This window comes from Archocentrus centrarchus, chromosome 3, assembly GCF_007364275.1.
Source record: "Archocentrus centrarchus isolate MPI-CPG fArcCen1 chromosome 3, fArcCen1, whole genome shotgun sequence".
NCBI lineage: Eukaryota > Metazoa > Chordata > Actinopteri > Cichliformes > Cichlidae > Archocentrus > Archocentrus centrarchus.
Genome location: NC_044348.1, coordinates 13756583 through 13776579, shown reverse-complemented (window position 1 = coordinate 13776579; position 19997 = coordinate 13756583). Strand labels below are relative to the sequence as shown.

General features: G+C 39.4%; 1 protein-coding gene across 2 annotated transcripts in view; it reads left to right on the top strand.

Annotated features, from left to right (window-relative positions):
* ano5b (anoctamin 5b) overlaps positions 1-19173 on the top strand; it is a 35025-nt gene extending 15852 nt beyond the window's left edge. For both annotated transcript variants that reach the window (XM_030758580.1, XM_030758572.1), the window contains 19 exons: positions 498-556; positions 3199-3306; positions 7970-8038; positions 8259-8543; positions 8720-8839; positions 10661-10776; positions 10856-10990; positions 12135-12240; positions 12543-12603; positions 12984-13135; positions 13244-13318; positions 13402-13648; positions 13736-13914; positions 14055-14152; positions 14828-14958; positions 15077-15282; positions 15401-15579; positions 16976-17081; positions 17202-19173. In XM_030758580.1, coding sequence (XP_030614440.1) covers positions 498-556; positions 3199-3306; positions 7970-8038; positions 8259-8543; positions 8720-8839; positions 10661-10776; positions 10856-10990; positions 12135-12240; positions 12543-12603; positions 12984-13135; positions 13244-13318; positions 13402-13648; positions 13736-13914; positions 14055-14152; positions 14828-14958; positions 15077-15282; positions 15401-15579; positions 16976-17081; positions 17202-17426 — 2657 coding nt within the window. In that variant the 3' untranslated portion in view covers positions 17427-19173. The remainder of the gene's footprint in view (positions 1-497; positions 557-3198; positions 3307-7969; positions 8039-8258; positions 8544-8719; positions 8840-10660; positions 10777-10855; positions 10991-12134; positions 12241-12542; positions 12604-12983; positions 13136-13243; positions 13319-13401; positions 13649-13735; positions 13915-14054; positions 14153-14827; positions 14959-15076; positions 15283-15400; positions 15580-16975; positions 17082-17201) is intronic.
* The last annotated feature ends 824 nt before the right edge of the window (positions 19174-19997 follow it).

The following is a 19997-nucleotide window of genomic DNA, read 5'->3' as shown; positions in this document are numbered from 1 at the left end:
GGCATCCATTTGCTGACATGCACAAATATATAATTAAAAAAGAAAATTTAGTTTTTCAACCGGGCAGCACGATGGAGCAGCAAAAAGTCTTGGGATTGTGGGGCCTTTCTGTGTGGACTTTGCATGATTTCCATGTGCCTATGTGGCTTCTCTTCAGGTACTCTGGCTTCCTCCCACAATCCAAAGACGTGTGTGTTAGGTTAACTGTGTCTCTGTGTTAGTCCTGTCCAGGATGTACCCCAGTTTTTACCCTGTGACCCTGAAATGGATTGGAGCAAAATGGATGAATGGATGGGTATTAGACTGCTTCAATTACAACCCCCAATAATAGTTAGATAATAACTATGCTGTGCTATGATTAATTACATACAAAGACTGAATTCTGAAACATGAACAGTATTGGTACGGCATTCACTTGTACTGAACTTTTTTTTAATAAGCTGCATAATTTTTGTGCCTGGATGTGCAATTTATTCTTTTCTTCATTTATTTTTCAGATGAAAGCAGCGGAAATGGATCTTTATCCCAAAGGACATCACTGCCTGGACATAGAGAAGTAAGTTCTGGTGTGTCTGTAAGCATTTCAACACATTCACCGTCAGCTGTCAAAGAAAAAGTGAGATATTTTGGGAATGATGACTGAAGCTAAGCCGTTTTTTGCTAGTTGTATGAGAGGAGCTGGTCAGTTCGGTGGTTCAGGACGAGGAAAAGCTTTTTTTTCCTTTCCTTTTTTTTTCAAAAGTAAACAAATGTGCCCACAAACACTGATAAATGTGTTATGCCTCCTTTATTTAATACTGTACATACTGGCTGCATTGAATTGCTGCTCATTGCTTAACAACTTCACAATGACGACAAGAGCTGCAACCATTTGGATGTCGGCTGCCGCTTCTTATTTCTCTACTGAAACCAAACAAGCATAAATCAAGAGCATTTTTGTGTAGATTGTGAATTACCTTTTAAATCCAAGTAGTATTTGTTTACGGTCCAAAATAAGATTTCCATTAACAGTTAATAGAGCTGCCTTTTGTTATTTGTGTTATTTGCTTTGTAGCCAACAAGATTGTTTATGTCAGTGTTGGCTGTAATTTTATAATCTTTGATGACCCTTTGGTGACTCACCCCTCTGATTGTTGAGACATGAGATACCCGGGTATCAAAGAGTGAGACTGAAATAGACTGCCGCTGCTGATGTAGGAACCTGTTGTCAGTGTTTGGTTTTTAGTGATATAATGAGGTCATTCTTCAGATGAACTATCCATCTTATTGATAACAAAAATTATGGTATATTTGTGACATGCATGACTCAGTGCATGAACATGGAACACCTTCTAATTACTGCTGATCTGCAAATAACTGTATTTTTTTCCCCTCATATGTTCCAGCTTCGGCTAATTTTTTTTAATCCTCCCTCTGTTTTTTAGCGCTGCATCTGAAACAGTCTGCAGTGCAAACAACAGTCTAATCAGAAACTGACTTTCACCTTCAGCGCTGTGATAATGTGACAGCAGCGATCTCACAAAGTAGGGGAGAGGGATGATCATTAAGCCACTAAGCACCCCCGTTTCACAGTAAAAACTACTGTTAACTAAATTAAACAGAAACTGACCAGATTCAGAGCATCAGGAGACTCACAAAAAAAATCCCAGAAATATTCCTGCTGTGTGTCAACCACTTGACTGATTGTTGACATCCCTACAAAGATGAATTTGCAGGATGACGGGTGCTGCTGTCTGAAACATCCTGCAGTCATAGAGGGCATCTCTTTAAAAAATTGCATACACTGTCTGTTGGCTCTGCAAGTAACGGTGCTTCTACTTTGGTGGGTTGATAGAGACGAGCAGCCACACTACAGTGTGAAAAGTTCAGCCCTCACCTGACTGTCATTCACTGCATCAGTCACAAGTCAGAGCCTGCAGTCTGAGATGCTGTAAAACACGTGACAGAGCCAAGCTACTTTCAGATATATTTATTACTCTCAAACTGTGAGAGTCTGCTGCTGACCTCAGTAAGCGTGAGAAAGTTGCCTAATTCCCTGTTTGGAGATTTGCAGATGTGGGTTAAAGAGGGGTGAGACGCTGCAGATAATACTCCACAGCACAGCAGAAAAAGTCACCAAGCAGACTGTTTTCTTAAGCAGAAGATTTTTAAAAATTTTTTAAATTGACAATATTTTGTGCTGTTGCATTTTGAGATTCTTTCATAGTTTAGTTCAAATTCAGCCACTCTGGCTTTTAGCATTTTGGTTTAGTTTTTAAATAGTTGTTAAATAAACAGTGACATGGTGTGATGAATTTAAATAATTTAAGAGTCTGCTGAAGACCAGTTGATTTTTTTTTTTATTATGTACTGATTTGTAAAACTTTCACATTGAAAGAAGATGTACTGTTTTTTTCTACATGACAGTTTATCAGTTTCACAATCATTTTGTGCTGTCGAAGTTTAATTTAATATTGAAGTTAAAAGGCACAGCTGACCAAATAGGGGAAGGAGGATTTAAATCTGGCATGTTGAACCGTTTGTCTTGTTATGTTTGACTGGATGGCCTGAAGAGGAAAACAGGAGACTGAGAATACTTCACATGTTAATTTCATTCAAAAAAACAAGTTTTTTGTAAACACTGTGCTTGTGTGTTTAAGTAAGTGAACTTGTTTAGTTGAATTTATAATTATTCTATAAATGTGACATTGACAGCAGTAAAATATGCTAACGGGGTTCAGAGTATTTTTTTTTTTACCACAAATTGCACCCTGAATATAACAAGCTGAGTCACACTCCTTTAGAGGAATGCCTGTTAGTGGATGTTAGGGTCTGATAAAAAAAGAAAAAAGTTGGGTGGAGTGCAGTAAACTGCTGCGGCAACTTGGCACTCAGCGCCCTGGTCAGATCAGTATAATAGTCTGTAGTTCTTAAAGTGTTTCTACCCAAAAAGCGTTCTCTTGAAATACTTTTCAGTCCAATCCCATGTGCTGAGAAGTAGATGTCATGTGAAAGTAAACTGCATGTATAATCCCTCTTCTTTATATATATATATATCCAGTTTTATCCATTAGTGCAGGCCTGAATCAGTCACGTCTGTCCTCGAGACTCTCATTTGAATTTGTTTGTCGGTATGTGTTGTGCTGCGTGTCTGTTTGCTTTGGCTTCCCGCTATGTCTCACAGCTAAAAGCTCTACTTTGTGGTTGTTTCTCCGGCAGACAGACAAGCTTCAACCAAACAAAGACACCGTGTTCTTCAGGGACGGAGTACGAAGAATAGACTTTGTGCTGTCTTATGTGGATGAGAAAGACGGAGAAAAGAAACAGGTAAGTGACAAGTTCTTGTCACTTGCCTATTCAGCATTTTAAAATGCTGCCAGCTTACACTATTACACAATTTCTGAGCAGAACAGGAATCCATGATCCTGTAAAGAGGAAATGAGATTCAGCCCCTTTTCTGTGAACATATTATGTTTGTAACTGGAAACCCCCACTATTAATCATGTGAGTCGTCCCATGAGCCAATATACGAAGCAAGGCGAAGGTGTGAAACCTCTGTAAGACATGGTCCCACCCCACCATCACGGGAGCTGTTGAGGGTGAAAGGTGAAATGTCTTCATGAACCTAAAGAAGACCAGTTGCCTTCTTTTCAAGCACTCAAGAAGGGGTAGTGTCATACAGCTGCAAGCCATGACGCATCCTTACAGCGGACACTCGGTAGTCTAGTCAGCAATGAATCAAGATTTCAGACACTTAACTGGTCATCATCAACTTTGCATTATTCATCACAGCCATCGCTCTGCAGGTCCATTACAGGAATCTTGGCAAAAAGTGATATTCAAGTCTCAGAGACTTCTTTTGGTTACATTGTAGATGTATTTGGGGGGTGTTATAGAGTGGATAGATTAAATTAGTTTTATAGTGCCCCGCAAAGTAAAACTGGGAGCAGTTCTGGACACAGAGCAGTCGGTGAACATTAAGAGACAGATATATCCTTAAGGAGCTTTGAGAGGCCAAAAACAGAGTTTAAAGGAGTAAAAATTTGACCTACAGTTGCTTCAGATACAAAAGTTCGAAGTAAAGAGAGTGCCTGCTGTCAAAATCAAAATGCAGCTGCTATTTCTATATGGTATTTTGCTCACAGATTGATTTTGCTGTCCCCAAGTAGTAAAAAAATAATGTGTGTGTGTGTGTGTGTGTGTGTGTGTGTGTGTGTGTGTGTGTGTGTGTGTGTGTGTGTGTGTGTGTGTGTGTGTGTGTGTGTGTGTGTGTGTGTGTGTCGGGGGAGGAATAGTAGCAGAAAACTAGAAAAAGTAATACAAAATTCCCATAGATACAAAGCTATTAAAAAACAAAGGAGTGGTCACCTGAGGGATTTTACTATGAAGCAGGTTCAACATGGTCAGACATTCTTTTATGCACAAAATGGATCAACTGAACACTTTCTCCTCCAATCAGACACATTATCAGAGGAACTTGTGATAGAGATCTATAAAGAATATAAAAAAGTATGATAGCAAGATGCAACGCTGCAAACAAGACAAGAGAGTGATGCTGCAGAAATGTGTTAATCCATTGATTTGATCGTCATAAGTGCACAGAGGTCTAAATAGATTAATGATTTTATGTTATCTGCGTGTTCTCTGTGCTGCTGTTTATCTCTAACATGAAGCAGCACTTTAGAGCACTGACACTTTAAACTGCATACTTAAACATTAAAGGTTGCTCAGTGTATTCAGGTGATAAATATCTTGCAGATATAACTGATCTGTGTTTTAGTAGCTGCAAATCCAGCAGTGTAAAAAAAAACAAAAAAAATTGACTTGGCAGCAGGTAAGGACCAAACTTACATTATACATTTTTGGCATCATCATCTGGGCTTTACTCAGTGGTGTTTAGCTCTACTGGTTACATTTATAAAACATATAGTAGAGTACAGTAGAGAATCTCTATGGCACTTACAGGATACTGGCAATAAAGAAATAGAGAAAATGTGGCGCTTCCAGCTGAAAACTAAAACATAATCCAGTCTGGAACAGGGTTATTATAGTTAACGAAAACGAACGAAATAACGAAAACTGAAATTGAAAAAACATTGTCGTTAACTGAAATAAATAAAAACTAAAATTAAAAGGAAGAAACGACAACTAACTAAAACTGAATTGTGAGTTTACAAAACTAACTAAAACTAACTGAAATTATAGATATTGTTATTTTTTCAAAAGTCTTGTGGATTGATATGAAATCATTTTTTTCCTCTCTCCGAGTTTAAGCTCGGAACGCCGTCGGGCAAATGGGTGCGCATGTGCGTGCGTGCGCACACCGCGCTGCTCCTCAGAGAGTCCCATGTGGTGTTTTTTTTTTTTTTTTTACTATGATAGCACAGATAGCAGCGAGTGTCTTGTTGTGGATGATGTTGTGGATGATGTACGGAACACTTCTTAGTCAGGAAAAAAAACACCAACATCAAAGTAGACCTGAGAAGCGCACACAAGGCAGCTACGGAAACCGCTCTCATCCTACAAGGCAACCCGGCCTGCACCTCCAGAGAAACGTGACTACTCGTCGGGTCAACGCAGCCCACAACGTTGTGTTTAGTCCTTGTGCGTTTCCGGCTACTTTATCAGTCAGATAATAACAATCAGGACTAATAATCAAAGCATCAATATAAGGACTCACAAATGTCAGCAAATTCCTGGAGGGAGCTGCTGAAACTATGGGAATGGACGTGAAGAAATGAAGAAAGTGAAAAAACAGGGACAAATATGTTTGCACCCTAAAAACTGAGCACAAAGAGCGAGGACCAAAAAACCCCCAGCACACAACCACAAGGTAATTAACACACGCAATCCAGCTATACATGCATAAATGCGGACATGAGGTCGAACACTTCCGTAGGCTACATAGGCCGCAAAGACCCTGCAAGTCTAATCAGCGAGCATCTAACCAAGCTAGCTCCAAAACAGAAGCAGCATCAGGTGGAGAGAACATCAGGATGCAGCTGGATTTGAGCTTTGACTCCTTCAAGGAGTTTGTTTTTGTCAAACACCACATGTAGCTGTTGTTAATCTGCTGCACTGATGCTGAAGTTTATTGTGGAGTTTATTGTAGAATTTATCGAGTTTTGGAGTTCATATTGTTAGCAGTTTCTCCCTGTTGATGTTCATGTGTGTCCTTAATATTACACACATTTAGCATGTAGTTCTGCTGTCTGTGAACAGTTGGTTGCTGAATTTATTTCTTTAAAGGGTATCTTTAAAGCGTACCTGATTAAGTATGAAAATACTAAAACTAATACTGAAACTAACTAAAACTAAGCATAAAACCAAAAATAAAAACTAATAAAAACGAGCAAAACCACTCTGAAAACTAATTAAAACTAACTGAATTAGAGAAAAAAAAATAAAAACTAACTAAAACTAAACTATAATGTAAAATCCAAAACTATTATAACCCTGGTCTGGAAAAGCTTAATGTGTTGAGCAAAAGTTACTATCCTGATCTTGATCTGACTTCATGGTACACCCTGCTGAACATGCTTTATATAACACAAAAGTTGAACACATAAGAGCTCTGATTCACTACTTCACAACAAATTCCAGTATTTTCTCAAAGCAATGTGCAAACAACCTCCAAACCTGAGACAAATGCTGGTAAAATTGGATCTTGTCCCTTTTAAAAATGCTTTCCTTATCCCTCTAGTAGGGAATTATCAGTGGGGTTCATGCACACAGAGTATCACACACACCCACTCGATAACAAGGAAAACTGTGAAGTGACACAACAAATGCTGTGTGTCTCATCAAATGTTTGTGTGGTCGAGCATGTATAGGAAAAACACACAGAGCACTAAAATCCAGGGTAGCAGAGCACAGGAGCTGCATCTGGACACAGGCCCACTGCTACCTGGTTGCATTTCAGGGTGGAAAATCACCATGATCCACTGATATTGAGCACACCAGATCTCCAAGGAGGTGCTATAAATACCCTTGTACTCTCGAGAAGATGTTTATATTTTCACTCTCCGAACCCGCACAGTCAGAGGTCTGAATCAAGAGTACGAGATCAAACATCTCCTCTGAAATAAATACGGTTGTAGTATCTCTGTATTTTTTCTAATTATACAGGTCTACTCTGGACTTGTGCTATATACTTAATGCTATTAACTTTAATAGGGTGTTCTATTTAAACTTATTTTGATTTGAAGGTGCTAATTCTAATAGAGAGGGGATTGCATCCTCTAAGTATTTAGTTAAAATGTAAGATTTCTTCTTGAGCTAATTTGTAGTTTTATTTTGGTGCCTGGTATTACTGCTGTTTTCTATAAACGTTATGTGAAGTGCATTTACTTATTGAATTGCAAATGTTTCGTATACAAAGCATCCTTATGTTGACCACACCTGGCGCCACAGGGCTCATAGGGGTGCTTGATATGTAAATATGAGTGTGGTCATATTTCCATATTTCCAGCTTCACTCTGACCAGGAGTGAAGCTGGAGCTGATTTGAATATTTTTTTTAAACTGTCATCCTGTTTTTTTGTAGCTTGATGTCTGCATTTGTCATGTTTTATTTTTATTAGTTCAAAGTGCATCACATGAAGGTACATTGTTTTTAAGTGTGTTATTATATCATTGAATTGTCATGTGACCAGTTCTCATTTAGTACTGAAGGTCACTTTTGCACCACTGTAGCAGGCACATGGAACGTCCTGCAGGCCAACAATCAACATGCTCACCAGTGCATGTTACATTTCCTTCCACTAAAAGTGTCACCTTTTCCCTGAATCTGTGTTTTTACCAGTTTAAATCAGAATCCTGCTTTAAGAAAACCGCTTTAAAGAGTTTGAGTACTCATAAATACTCAAAATAAGCAGGAAAACTTGTCTGAAATGAGTTTGGCTGAATGTCGCTGTCATGGATAGGTAATAAGGAAAACAGGTGTGAGTCTGTTTAGCTCCAGTGTTTGTGGTTTGTGTGTTTATCCACAGGAGAGGAGGAGGGCGTTTGAGGCCAACCTGGAGAAAGCAGGACTGGAGCTGGAGACGGAGGACAAATCAGTAAGAAATTGATCCATGTAGTTCCTGCACCACCTAGTGGACTGTGTGTTAAGGCACAACAAATTCTGCAGAAAACGATCTTAAAGGGATGGTTGTGCATTTTGCACTGCCATGATTTTACTGCCACATGTTCTTAAAGAAACTGGTCTCAAAAATCTTGGCCCACAGTTACAATGAAGCTTACATTGTATATTTTGGTATGCACTCATTCTTCCACCAGGACTCCAAAGACCAAAAGACTTATTTCCTCAAGATCCACGCTCCATGGGATGTTCTGGCCACCCACGCCGATGTCTTGAAGGTTAAAGTTCCCTTCAAGGAGAGTGATATTCCTCATGGTCAGGATGTCCCTCTGGAGTGGCTCTCGCGACCTTTTCGACTGCCGGAGCACATCATGAACCCAGAACCCGACTATTTCACCTACCACTTCGACAAGACCAAGACTGACTTCTTCCTCATCAGGGATAAAGATACTTTCTTCCCACCATCCACAAGAAACAGAATTGTTAGTATTTGAAAGCTAAATTTTAAATCTTGTAATGATTTTGGTATTTATAAAAGCAGATCATTCTGTGGGTTTACCCCAATTACCCTAGAAATGTTTTGCATCAATCAATCAAATGGCTGAAAGGATAAATCCAAATCCTTTAATCTCTTGTTAAATCTCCTCCTTGCTGATAGGTGTTCTACATCCTGGGTCGTTGTTCATACTACAAAGAGGGGCAGAAAGATAAAGACAAGACGGGAATCAAGCGATTACTCAGCAATGGGACCTACACGGCCGCCTTCCCACTTCATGATGTAAGACACGTGGTTAAAAGCAGCTTTTTCTAACTTTATCTGGAATAATAAACACTCAAGGATAAGACTGTCCTTGTTATATCTGCCATATGACGGGGGGGGGGGGGTTACAATTACCCAACCTATTATGGTATTATTGGGCAGCCCAGATTAGAGCAGCTATGTTTTATTTCACTACCAGCCAGCCCCCAGCATGGGTCACAATCGAGTCTCAGTTAATTTACATTCCTATAAACTTATACATGTACTCAGCGGACCAGAGAAAGCTCATCAAGCAAACAAAAAATCCTTTTCTGAAAAATACAATGGTGATCTGGCAAAAAGCTCTTGATTATTTGGAAGAAAAACAACAACTATCCCAATTTTCACCCATTTTTGGCAACATAGACTTCCGACCAGGCAGAGCAGACGCAGGTTTTAAGGTCTGCTCTACCAAGCTATAGCTAAGGTGTCTGATCTTTATACAGGGGGGGTATTAATGCCATTTGAAGAACTAAAAAACAAATACGACATTCCTAAAAAACATTTTTACAAATATCTTCAGGTTCGGAGTTTTATCTTGTCCAAGCAGCAAAATAATCTTGAACTACCCTCTTTATCTTCATTAGAAGTCATTACTATGAAGCACCTATATGGTAAAGGACAGGTGTCCCTGTTTTACTCTGTTTGTTGACAAATGTAAGGAATCTTCGATCAGTATTTTACAAGCATGGAGAACAGATTTGAGAGAAACTGTATCTGACGAGATGTGGTCAGAGGCTTGGACTTTGGCTCATACTCAATCTGCCAACTCAGACTCCAAATTATTACAGTACAAATGGCTAACAAGGCAATATATCACTCCGTCTAGATTACACCAATTTAACCCTGATATTCCTGATACATGCATTAAATGCACTCACCAGAATGGATCTTTATTTCATTGTATGTGGGCATGCCCTTGGGTGTTACCCTTTTGGAAGGCTGTGTTGACTGTGATTGGCCAGATGATTGGTAAGGAGGTCCCTTTAAATCCTAAAATGTGCATCTTGAATATCTATCTGGAAGAATTTGCTATTTCAAATAATCTAAAATCCCTACTTAATGTTTACTTTTTGGAAGCTAAACGCTGTATTGTGACCTCATGGAAGAAAGAGACATTATGTGGAATTGCACAGTGGATTAAAGGAATGTCTTTGTACTTTGCTCTTGAGAAGATCAGCTACTTTACTAAGAACAAGCTTGATAAATTTTGGGCAATCTGGGCTGTCTTTTACTGGTCCAAAATCATATCCAACTCGACATGTGAAAGAGATCTTGTAATATGGTCATTTGGTAAGAAAATTTGCTTGGTCTGTTGGTAGGTCTGCCTTTTTTTTTTTTTTTTTGTCTGGGGGTATATTTATGCTTATGTATACATGTATGAATAGACATATTCTCTTGCTCTTGTTAAAATCAATAAAGAGATGTTTAAAAAAAAAAAAGCAGCTTTTAAATACAGAGAATGAATGCTTCCTACACCACACACAACATTAAAATCCTTATTATGTGTAGCAAATGACAAATTAATTACAATCATAAATGCATTCCTGTATAAGTAAGTTTTACTCTTAATGCTACTTGTGCTGCTTTTACCTGTGTGGCTTTTTTGAAGTAGTAAATTAGCCTGAAAAATGTTGAATTCATGATTTGATCAAGACCCATTTTAGAGAATGATTGTTCATCTTTAAGGAAGGAGTTTTACAGTTCAAGAAACAAATATTTCAATTTTTTTTTCTTTAACTTCCAAGTCTGCTTTGTTCAGCAGGCCATATTATTGCATTGTGTCTTTTTTTCTTTCAGTGTCGGTACTGGAAAAGGGCCAGAAATGCGGAGTGTGAGAGTGAGCGCTACAACTTGTACAAGCACTGGGCGAGGTTTCTCTGCTTTTACAAAGAACAGCCTCTGAACCTCATCAAGTAAACAAACACACATTTCAAGAATGGGATCTTCTGATGTCTAAATTATCTTGACATTAAAGTGTTTGTCTGCCTGCAGGAAGTACTATGGGGAAAAGATTGGGATCTACTTTGCCTGGCTGGGATTCTACACAGAGATGCTCTTTTTTGCAGCTGTAATGGGCTTTATCTGTTTCACCTATGGAGTGCTCAGTTATGATGACAACATAACAAGGTTAGTACCACCAGGGGGCATCGCAACATTCTGGCCAAATCTAAGTAAACACTTTACTACACCTAAGATTATACACTTAAAAGTCTCTTTATTACTGTAAGTACACCTGGTAGAAAACCAAAAAACAGCAACCGTATTGTATACTCATCGAGGAAGACATACTAAAAGATTTAAAGTTACAGACGTTCACCAACAAGGGGACTGGTGAAGTCAGTGAACTACACTATTTTACCTGTTTAACACTCATAAGCTTTTTAGCTTACCCCAAAGGTGTGTGCTGGGGTTAATGTCAGGGCTCTGTGCAGGACTTTCAAACTGGCTAATTCTACATAAACCACATGAACCAAAGGATTGGGTCACACCTCTAAATCTGTGAATTCAGGTGTTTTCAGTCTCATTGCCACAAGTGTATAAAATTAAGGGCCTAGCCATACAGCCTGCCTTTACAAACATTTGTGAAAGAATGGGTCATGCTACCATTGATCATGTCACGGGTTGCTGTGCGGCAGGTGAGGCAAGACCCAGAATGTAGGACTCAAAGGACGAAACGGTAACTTAAGCGTAGTTTTATTGATAAAAAACACAGTTGTCATGGCAGGTGATACCAGTTGTCTACCTTCTCTTGAATATACTAAAACTAGGTGTCACAATCCCTAAGCCGTCTGGTTTTTAGTCCTAAGTGAACACAAAAAATACTTCTGAAAAACTCAGCAGCAGAGTCTGCAGTGTCTTCTAGGAAACAGGACCTGGTTACTCAAAAAACGCACAACGCTTGTTGTGAGTAATTTCATGTATGACCTGCTTTCCGCTGTCTGCATTCACTGACCAAAGAAGTGTTGAGCAAACTACCGTTACAGCCGAGGGAAATGACTGAATATTTAAGTCCTGTTACACGCTTATCACAGAGAGAACACTTCAATCTCAGCTTGAAAAGAGAAGGCAGACATTTACAGCCATCTTTCATCCAAACTAAGCAAACCAAAAAGTCTTGATGGACAAACAACTTTTGAGGCCAGAGGAAAACATGAATGTGTGTTTTTTTGGGTGGTGTCCCTTTAATGCTTAAACTACTACCAAATGCCCTGTTTAGAATGTATATAATTACATACAAGCTCTTCATGTAGGGTTTTTTTTTTCCTTTTAGCAAAGAAATATGTGACCCTAAAGTAGGGGGCAGTATCGTGATGTGTCCTCTTTGTGATAAAAACTGCACTTTCTGGACACTCAACTCAACGTGTCACTCATCCTGGGTAATTATTTCACTTCATTTCTTAATTAGGCACAATTCTAACATTTATGTGTACAATATAGTTGATAAAATTAACATATATGGTTTCAGTTTACTCAAAGCTCTGTAGAAGTCAATGAAAAAACCTTAAATTATTCTTCTGATATTGACTAATATGTTTTAGGTTGACCACAATTAATCATACAAAAAGATGAAATAAATTGCATGCTGCTGAGCAACCAGCATGCAACCCTGTTTGTGCCCAGCATGGGACTTCGTGTGCTTCTCTAAGGAACCTATGCTCTTCCATATCCTCTCTTCCAGCAATCCCATCTGTTTGACAATGAGGGGACCGTATTCTTTGCCATATTTATGGGGATTTGGGGTAAGTGTCAGTCTGTGCTGCTCTTACTGGTTTTTAACTTGTGTAGAAGATCCAACAAACCCCCCCCTCCTGTTGGCCAGATTTTCACAGTTAAAGCCTTTTCACACTTAAAAAGCATCCAGCTTTACCTAAACTGCCTCAGCCCCCCCCCCCCCCCCCCCACCCCCACCCCTCCACCCCGCACCCCAAAAATTGCCAGCACAATTATGCTGTCCTGCAAAAGCAGTAGGGCTGTTTGCTGGTATGCTGCACCTAATGCAGCATAAAGCAAAATAGATTTGAAAGTTATGGCATAAAAAAAATGAAGGATGCTGAAACATGCCTGTCATTGTACACCCACATCAGTTTTGATTGCCACGTTGTTTCCCTAATGTTGACAGTAACTCTGTTTTTGGAGTTCTGGAAGCGGCGCCAGGCCCGACTGGAGTACGAGTGGGACTTGGTGGACTTTGAGGAGGAGCAGCAACAGCTTCAAATTCGGCCTGAGTTTGAGATCAGATGCACTAACAGGAGACTCAATAAGATCACACAGGTGCTTCTTTTTTCAAACAGTTATAATAGGCAGATATTTTTTTTGGTCCAGTGACATCAAAACCATGTTGCCTATCTGAGCTTGAAATAACAATAATTTATCTTTCAGGAAATGGAGCCATATCTTCCCCTCCACAGCAGGTGTGCTCGCTACTGCCTCTCTGGAGCCACTGTGTTATTCTGGGTAAGTGATTATTCACCTAAGTTGCATGTGTGAGATTTCATAAATAGTCACAGCTTTATACTACATGTGTGTTCTCTTCACAGATCTCTCTGATTTTGGCCTGTATTACTGGGGTCATAGCATACAGGCTGGCTGTATATGCATCCTTTGCAAGTATAATTGGCAACCATGAAGGAGAGACCGGCAGCCATGAAAACAAGACCCTGCTAGTGGGCGGGTTGATCACTCCACAGCTGGCGACTTCTGTGACCGCTTCCTGCATCAACTTTGTCATCATCATGATTCTCAACTTCTTTTATGAGAAGGTGGCCATCTGGATCACTGATATGGGTATTGAGATTTGATTTGGCACACAGAATTGAAACAAATGATCTACTGTCTGATCTACTAATTAATGATCTACTTTGCTTCCTGCAGAAATACCAAAAACTCACCTGGAATATGAGAACAGGTTGATCACGAAGATGTTTCTGTTCCAGTTTGTCAACTACTACTCCTCCTGCTTCTATGTGGCCTTCTTCAAAGGCAAATTTGTGGGTTATCCAGGAAACTACACGTACATGTTTGGCAAATGGAAGAAATTTAGGAATGAGGAGGTAATTTTTAAAATATAGTATATGTGCGTTGTTTCTTTTTGTTTCTTTCTGTAGAAATAGTCTTTATCTTAGGATAGCTTTAACAAGAACTGTGTCAGAAAAGTCTCTTATATCTTTTAACAAGCCTCTTGCTGTCCTAGTGTGACCCCGGAGGCTGTCTGATAGAGCTGACCACACAGCTGTTGATCGTGATGGCTGGGAAACAGTTATGGGGGAACATTCAGGAAGCCCTGTTGCCGTGAGTCAATCAAATCTTTGTCCTCTCCCCAGACTGTCCTATTCTGTCCAAAATCAGCAATAAGATACATCAAGACTGAGATGCGGTCAACTGTGAAACCATGATCAGCTCCGAAGTGTTGATGAAACTGCCAAGAAAATACTTTAAAGCTAAAGTAGACAGATCAGAAGACCACAGGCGTATGCAAGCTCTTTAGTCACACAGGTCTCAAACCCCTCCGCCATTACATCCCACCGTGGACTTGCTGTATTGCTCTTTGTACTACCTCACTTCACCTCACCTGTTTGGTCTGAAAACCCTTTGATTGGTAAAAGTCTCCCATTATGGGCTCAATTTTCTAAAACCTGAAAACAAAACCCAGAGGAGGTGCAGAGAGTTTCCTCTCTTGTCATGCAATTTTGGTAAATTATGCTAAACGATTTACTGCCTATTCCAGCTTAAATGAAGATTATTAGCAGAATTGAGAGTGTATGGAGCATAAATGGAAATGGCATCACAGAAGACAGTATTTGTAAAAATGCCACAAAATCACACAGGGAACTGCAGCTGCTAATTCTGCAGTTTTTGTATAATGATGTCACCATCCTCGCTCTGAAAATCTCTGTGCAAAGTCTTACCTTTATTTAATCATTACCAGTTTAACATATATTTTTCCATCATGGGCTTTTTGGTTAGGTTGATACGTAACTGGTGGAGCAGCAGAAAGGGACGGCACAACCCTGAGAACCATTACAGTCGATGGGAGCAGGACCATGTTCTGCAGAACTTCAGCCAGCTGGGCCTGTTCTATGAGTACCTAGAGATGGGTGAGATACTTTACTATTCTCTTTGATAAATGAAAATATAAATTACAAGCCACACTCATCAGGAAATGTCTGCTAATAACCTTCTTCTGCTCACTGGCTGTTCTCCCTGTAATCCTAGTGATCCAGTTTGGCTTCATCACTCTCTTCGTGGCCTCTTTCCCCTTGGCCCCCCTCTTGGCCCTGTTCAACAACATCCTGGAAATCAGGGTGGACGCTTGGAAGTTCACCACCCAGTTCAGGAGACCAGTGGCTTCCAAGGCTCGAAACATCGGAGCATGGCAGGAGATCTTAAATGCAGTGGCTATTTTGTCTGTTGTCACCAATGTGAGTTTTTTTCTTTTCACCAAATGTAAAACGAGGTTAAACTTCATGAGATAATATATCTAATTCAGCCTGAAACTAAGTTGCAAAAACAGCCTTTTGTGAATCTTTTTTGTTCCAGGCTTTCATCATGGCATTCACCTCTGACATGATCCCCCGTATGGTGTACCTGTACGCCTACAGTAACAGCACCAGCATGAAGGGCTACATCAACAGCAGCCTGTCAGAATATAGAATACCGATAAAACCACAAACCATGACTGAGGACAGCTGGCTTCGTCACTTCAATAAGACGTGCAGGTATTATAGCTGAAAGAAGCTTTTAAAATATTTTGAGCATATTTAAAGCTACACTAATAAATATTTTTCTATAAAGAACAGTGTAATGTCCACTGACAGTCATTACAAGGCTCTGTAGTTCATGCCACTCAGTGGAGTGTTTTAGGATCTTTCATCTCAGGTTCAGACTCACTGACCTCACAGTGCTGCTTCCAGCTGCTACCTGCAGTAATTTTTGGTGAAAAGCCTTTCATAAACGCTCTGAAACCAACAAACTTTCTCCGGCATTTATGGATATCAAAGAAGCAGAGCAGATTTTTGTCCAGAAAGGTTCAACTTACCATTTGTATAGATAAACTTTGCTTTTCAACTTATACATGTTTCTGTCTGTTATCTGAGCCTTTTTATACACTCACTGGGTGTTTCATTAGCTACACTTTGCTAGTACCTAATGCCTTCAGAATGGCCTTAAATCTTCATGACACAGATTCAGCAAGATGCTGGAAAGATTTCTCAGAGATTTTGGTCCATAATGACATGATAGCATCACAGAGCTGCTGCAGATTTCTCAGCTTCACGTCCATGATGTGAATCTCCATGACCGTATCCCAAAGGTGCTCTTCTGGATTGAGATCTGGTGACTGTGAAGGCCATGTGAGTACAGGGAACTCATCGTCATGATTTGAGCTTTGCCTCACACCATTACAGCACCAGCACTGGCCTGAATCTTTGATACAAGGCAGGATGGCTCCGTGCTTTCATGCCAAATCCTGACCCTGCCGTCTGAATGTTGTAGCAGACATCAGACTAGGCAACATTGTTCCAAACTGTTGTCCAGTTTTGGTGAGACTGTGTGAATTGTAGCCTTATTGTCCTGTTCTTAGCTGACAGAAGTGGCACCTAGTGTGTTTTTTTTTTTTGTTTGTTTTTGCTGCTATAGCCCATCTACTTAAAGGTTTGAGATGTTGTGTATTTAGAGATGAGCTTCTGCATACATTGGTTGTAAGGAGTGATTATTTGAGTTATTGTTGCCTTCCTATCACCTCTGGCTATTCTCCTCTGACCTCTGACATCAGCAGGGCATTTTCACCCTGAGAACTTCTGTATACTCTGGGTATGGTTGTGTGGGAAAATCATGCTAAATCAGCAGTTTCTGAAATACTCAAACCAGCCTGTCTGGCACCAGCAACCATGCAAAGTCACTCCAATCACCTTTCTTCCCCATTTTGGTGCTCAGTTTGAACTGAGCGGGTTGTCTTAACCAAGTCAACATGTCAAAATGCACTGAGTTGCTGTCATGTGATTGGCTGATTAGATATTTATATTAATGGCGTACCTAACAAAGTTACCAGTGAGTGTGTACTGACACTGTACATCACTGATTGTATGATGCCCCTCTTGTTGTTGTTGTGTACAGATACCGTGACTACCGTCACCCTCCAGGACATGAGAATGAGTACAGTCACACCATGCAGTTCTGGCATATCCTGGCAGCCAAAATGGCCTTCATTATTATCATGGAAGTAAGACAATACAGCTTTCCCCCACATATTACTCAGAAAAATACCCAGAATATATCCATAAATACCCAGAATTAATGTTGGAAAGTGAAAATTTACCATGTGAAAATTCTCCCTATGCAGCATGTGGTCTTTGTGGTGAAGTTCTTCATTGCATGGATGATCCCAGACGTCCCGTCAGATGTGAAGGCGCGCATCAAGCGAGAACGCTACCTGATCCAAGAGTACCTGCATAACTATGAGGTGGAAACGCTCAAACTGCAGCTGAGTGCCAGCTTCATCACAGACCCGCAGTCGGAACTGTCCTTGACGCCAGACAGACACGAAATGCTTTCCGAGTGCCTGTAGCACCCGTGCCACACCTCCAGCTAACCAAGCCAAGAGTGGATGTGTCTGCGTATTTTCCTCTCCCTGAGAACAACCGTATGCAAGGGCTTCTGTCTTTGAATTAAAAACGCTATTTGTTTTATTTTGGATGGACATTAAAGCCTTCCATCATGCACTCCTATGTTAGGATCTGTATATCATTTAAAATCCAGTGCAATGTAACATTTCATTGTGCTTAAAATCAGCTTCTTTTGCAGATGAAGCATTCCTGTGCCACAAAAAGTGTCTTTACATTCTTTATTTGTCATAAAAACTTAATCTCTCTGTGTGCTGATACAGTTAAGGTTTTTGATCTTGAACATGTAACATTAGGTGTAATTCCTCTTTAGAGGGCTGATTATGATGTCAATACTTTCATATTCTGCATGTTAGGATGAAGGACTGAATATTTAGAGAAGATGCATCTCAATTGTGAATGTAAACACTCATATATGGAAATATTTAAACACAAGTCAACCGACAGTTATCCCTCAGACAGCTCCACTCTGTTTATTTTTAAAACTTTTCTTTTTTTTCTTTTAATTGGTAGCTGCATAACATTATGTCCACTGATCTGTAGCTGGGCTATGATACTACAAGCTTTGTTGTTTGAGTGTATTATATGTTGGGAAAAGCTCTTTAAAACTGTGCATTACAAAACCAAGTACCTCCATTATACTGCAGTGATACTGTAACCATCAGAAGTGTGGTGTTATTCCACTCACGCTGACCTGAGTTAGGGACCGCAGGAGTAATGCGATGAGACAGCAGCTACAGGCTCACGTCTGATCTTCTACATGTATTACCAAGTTGCTGCAGGACTAATTATAGGATTACTGCAAAAAAGTAATAAAAAAAAAACAGACTACATGAAGAACATGTCGGCAGGGTGCTCCACAGATCTGCTGTTTTAATGCAGTTTGTTTGGATGACTTTAAGCTGGTAATGTGTCTGCTTTACTTCTCCCTGTTTATGCAACAAATGGCCAGTGTTTTTTTGTTTTGTTTTTTCTGTTTTTGTATTGTTGTGTAACCACAAGCTGAGAAATATACAGAAAGCAGACTTCTTGTAGCCTGGTTAGGATATGTATGAGTGAAATGAAATCGTTTTAGTAACCAGCTCATTAAACCATAGCTGGTGTCTCTGTGTTGGTGTAAATGTAAAGAAGTTATTATCTTTTTTAATTAATTGCAATTAATTTATTGATCCATTTCTGCTGTGTGGCCTGAAGCATTTCTGTTTAGAACTACTCTTTTTACATTTTTACAGTTGCTCATAAATGTCCTTGCAGCACCTGGGCTCTTATTTTAAATTGTCCTCTTCACCTCATAACTGGCCAACAAGCAATGTTAATTCAGCCAATTCTTCCAGTGCTTTTTGTAATAGAAATCATCACCTTGTCAAGGGACCAGACCAATGAAAACAAATAGCTCCTGCTTTTTATTTGATATTAGACACAAACAACTGATTGCTTTTTTTAGTAAATTGATCATTTGTCAGATACTGTTATACTTTTAGATGTTTCTATGTTTATACTTGATCTACTTTGTGATTTAAACTAAAAAAATATCCAATCAGCTGTCAGCAGGATATATTTGACAGTCAACATCCAAGCCTGACTCACTCCAATCTCAGGATTTAAAATCTCTCATTGTCTGTTGAACATGACTGTTTACAGAGGCGTCCTGCAAAGTGCATGATGTATTTCCCAATAAACTAATGCCTTAAACATCTGTCTTTTATTTGTCTTTGTATGATTTTGTAAAAAACATTTTTCCTATCTGAAGTGAATATCTGTTTGATAGTATTTGTTATCGCTGCAAGCTATGTGCAGCATGTTGGTTTTGTGCATAAACTGTGGCCATGTAAATATCTTGTCAGTATTATTCCAAGTTTGCTGTTGCCTATTTAACAGGAATTAGCAAACCTGTTAAAATTCCCAATAAATAAAGAAAAAGAAATTTTGTTTGAGTTTTACTTTCAACTATTAAAAAAAGACATTCAGTGTGTCTATACTGTGCATCTTCCTCCCACTTAAAGATCTCATCCAAACTTCTTTTAAGATATGCTGCATTTTTCTCCGCAATAAATAACTCTTGAAACCAAGCCCACTCCTCATTTACAGAAAAGTCAACATTTGTTGTAAAAGCTGTGGAATAATGTGCTACCTACCATACTGTGCATAAATCTTGAGCCACCCCTCATTTCTTTCTCAGTGACACGTACAACAGTCAGTGTCTACAGCCATCTGTGCCTGAAGACACAATTTAAAATTGTTTTTTGGTAACTTGTCTGATATGTGTAGACACAACACTAGTTCATCCCTTGACTTGTTGAGGTGCCTTTTGATGCTTAAATAAGTCATAGGTCAGTGTTAAGTGGTACAAACAAACAAACAAACAAAAACATTCCTATGAAAATGGCTAGATACAAGGAATGGACTGAAAATGTGAGAAAAAGAAGCCAATGTGCAACGAATACTTTGAAAGACCTTCAGAAAGCCGGGAGAACTATTGCTTAAGACTTTAAAAATGACAAGAAAGTCTAGTTCCT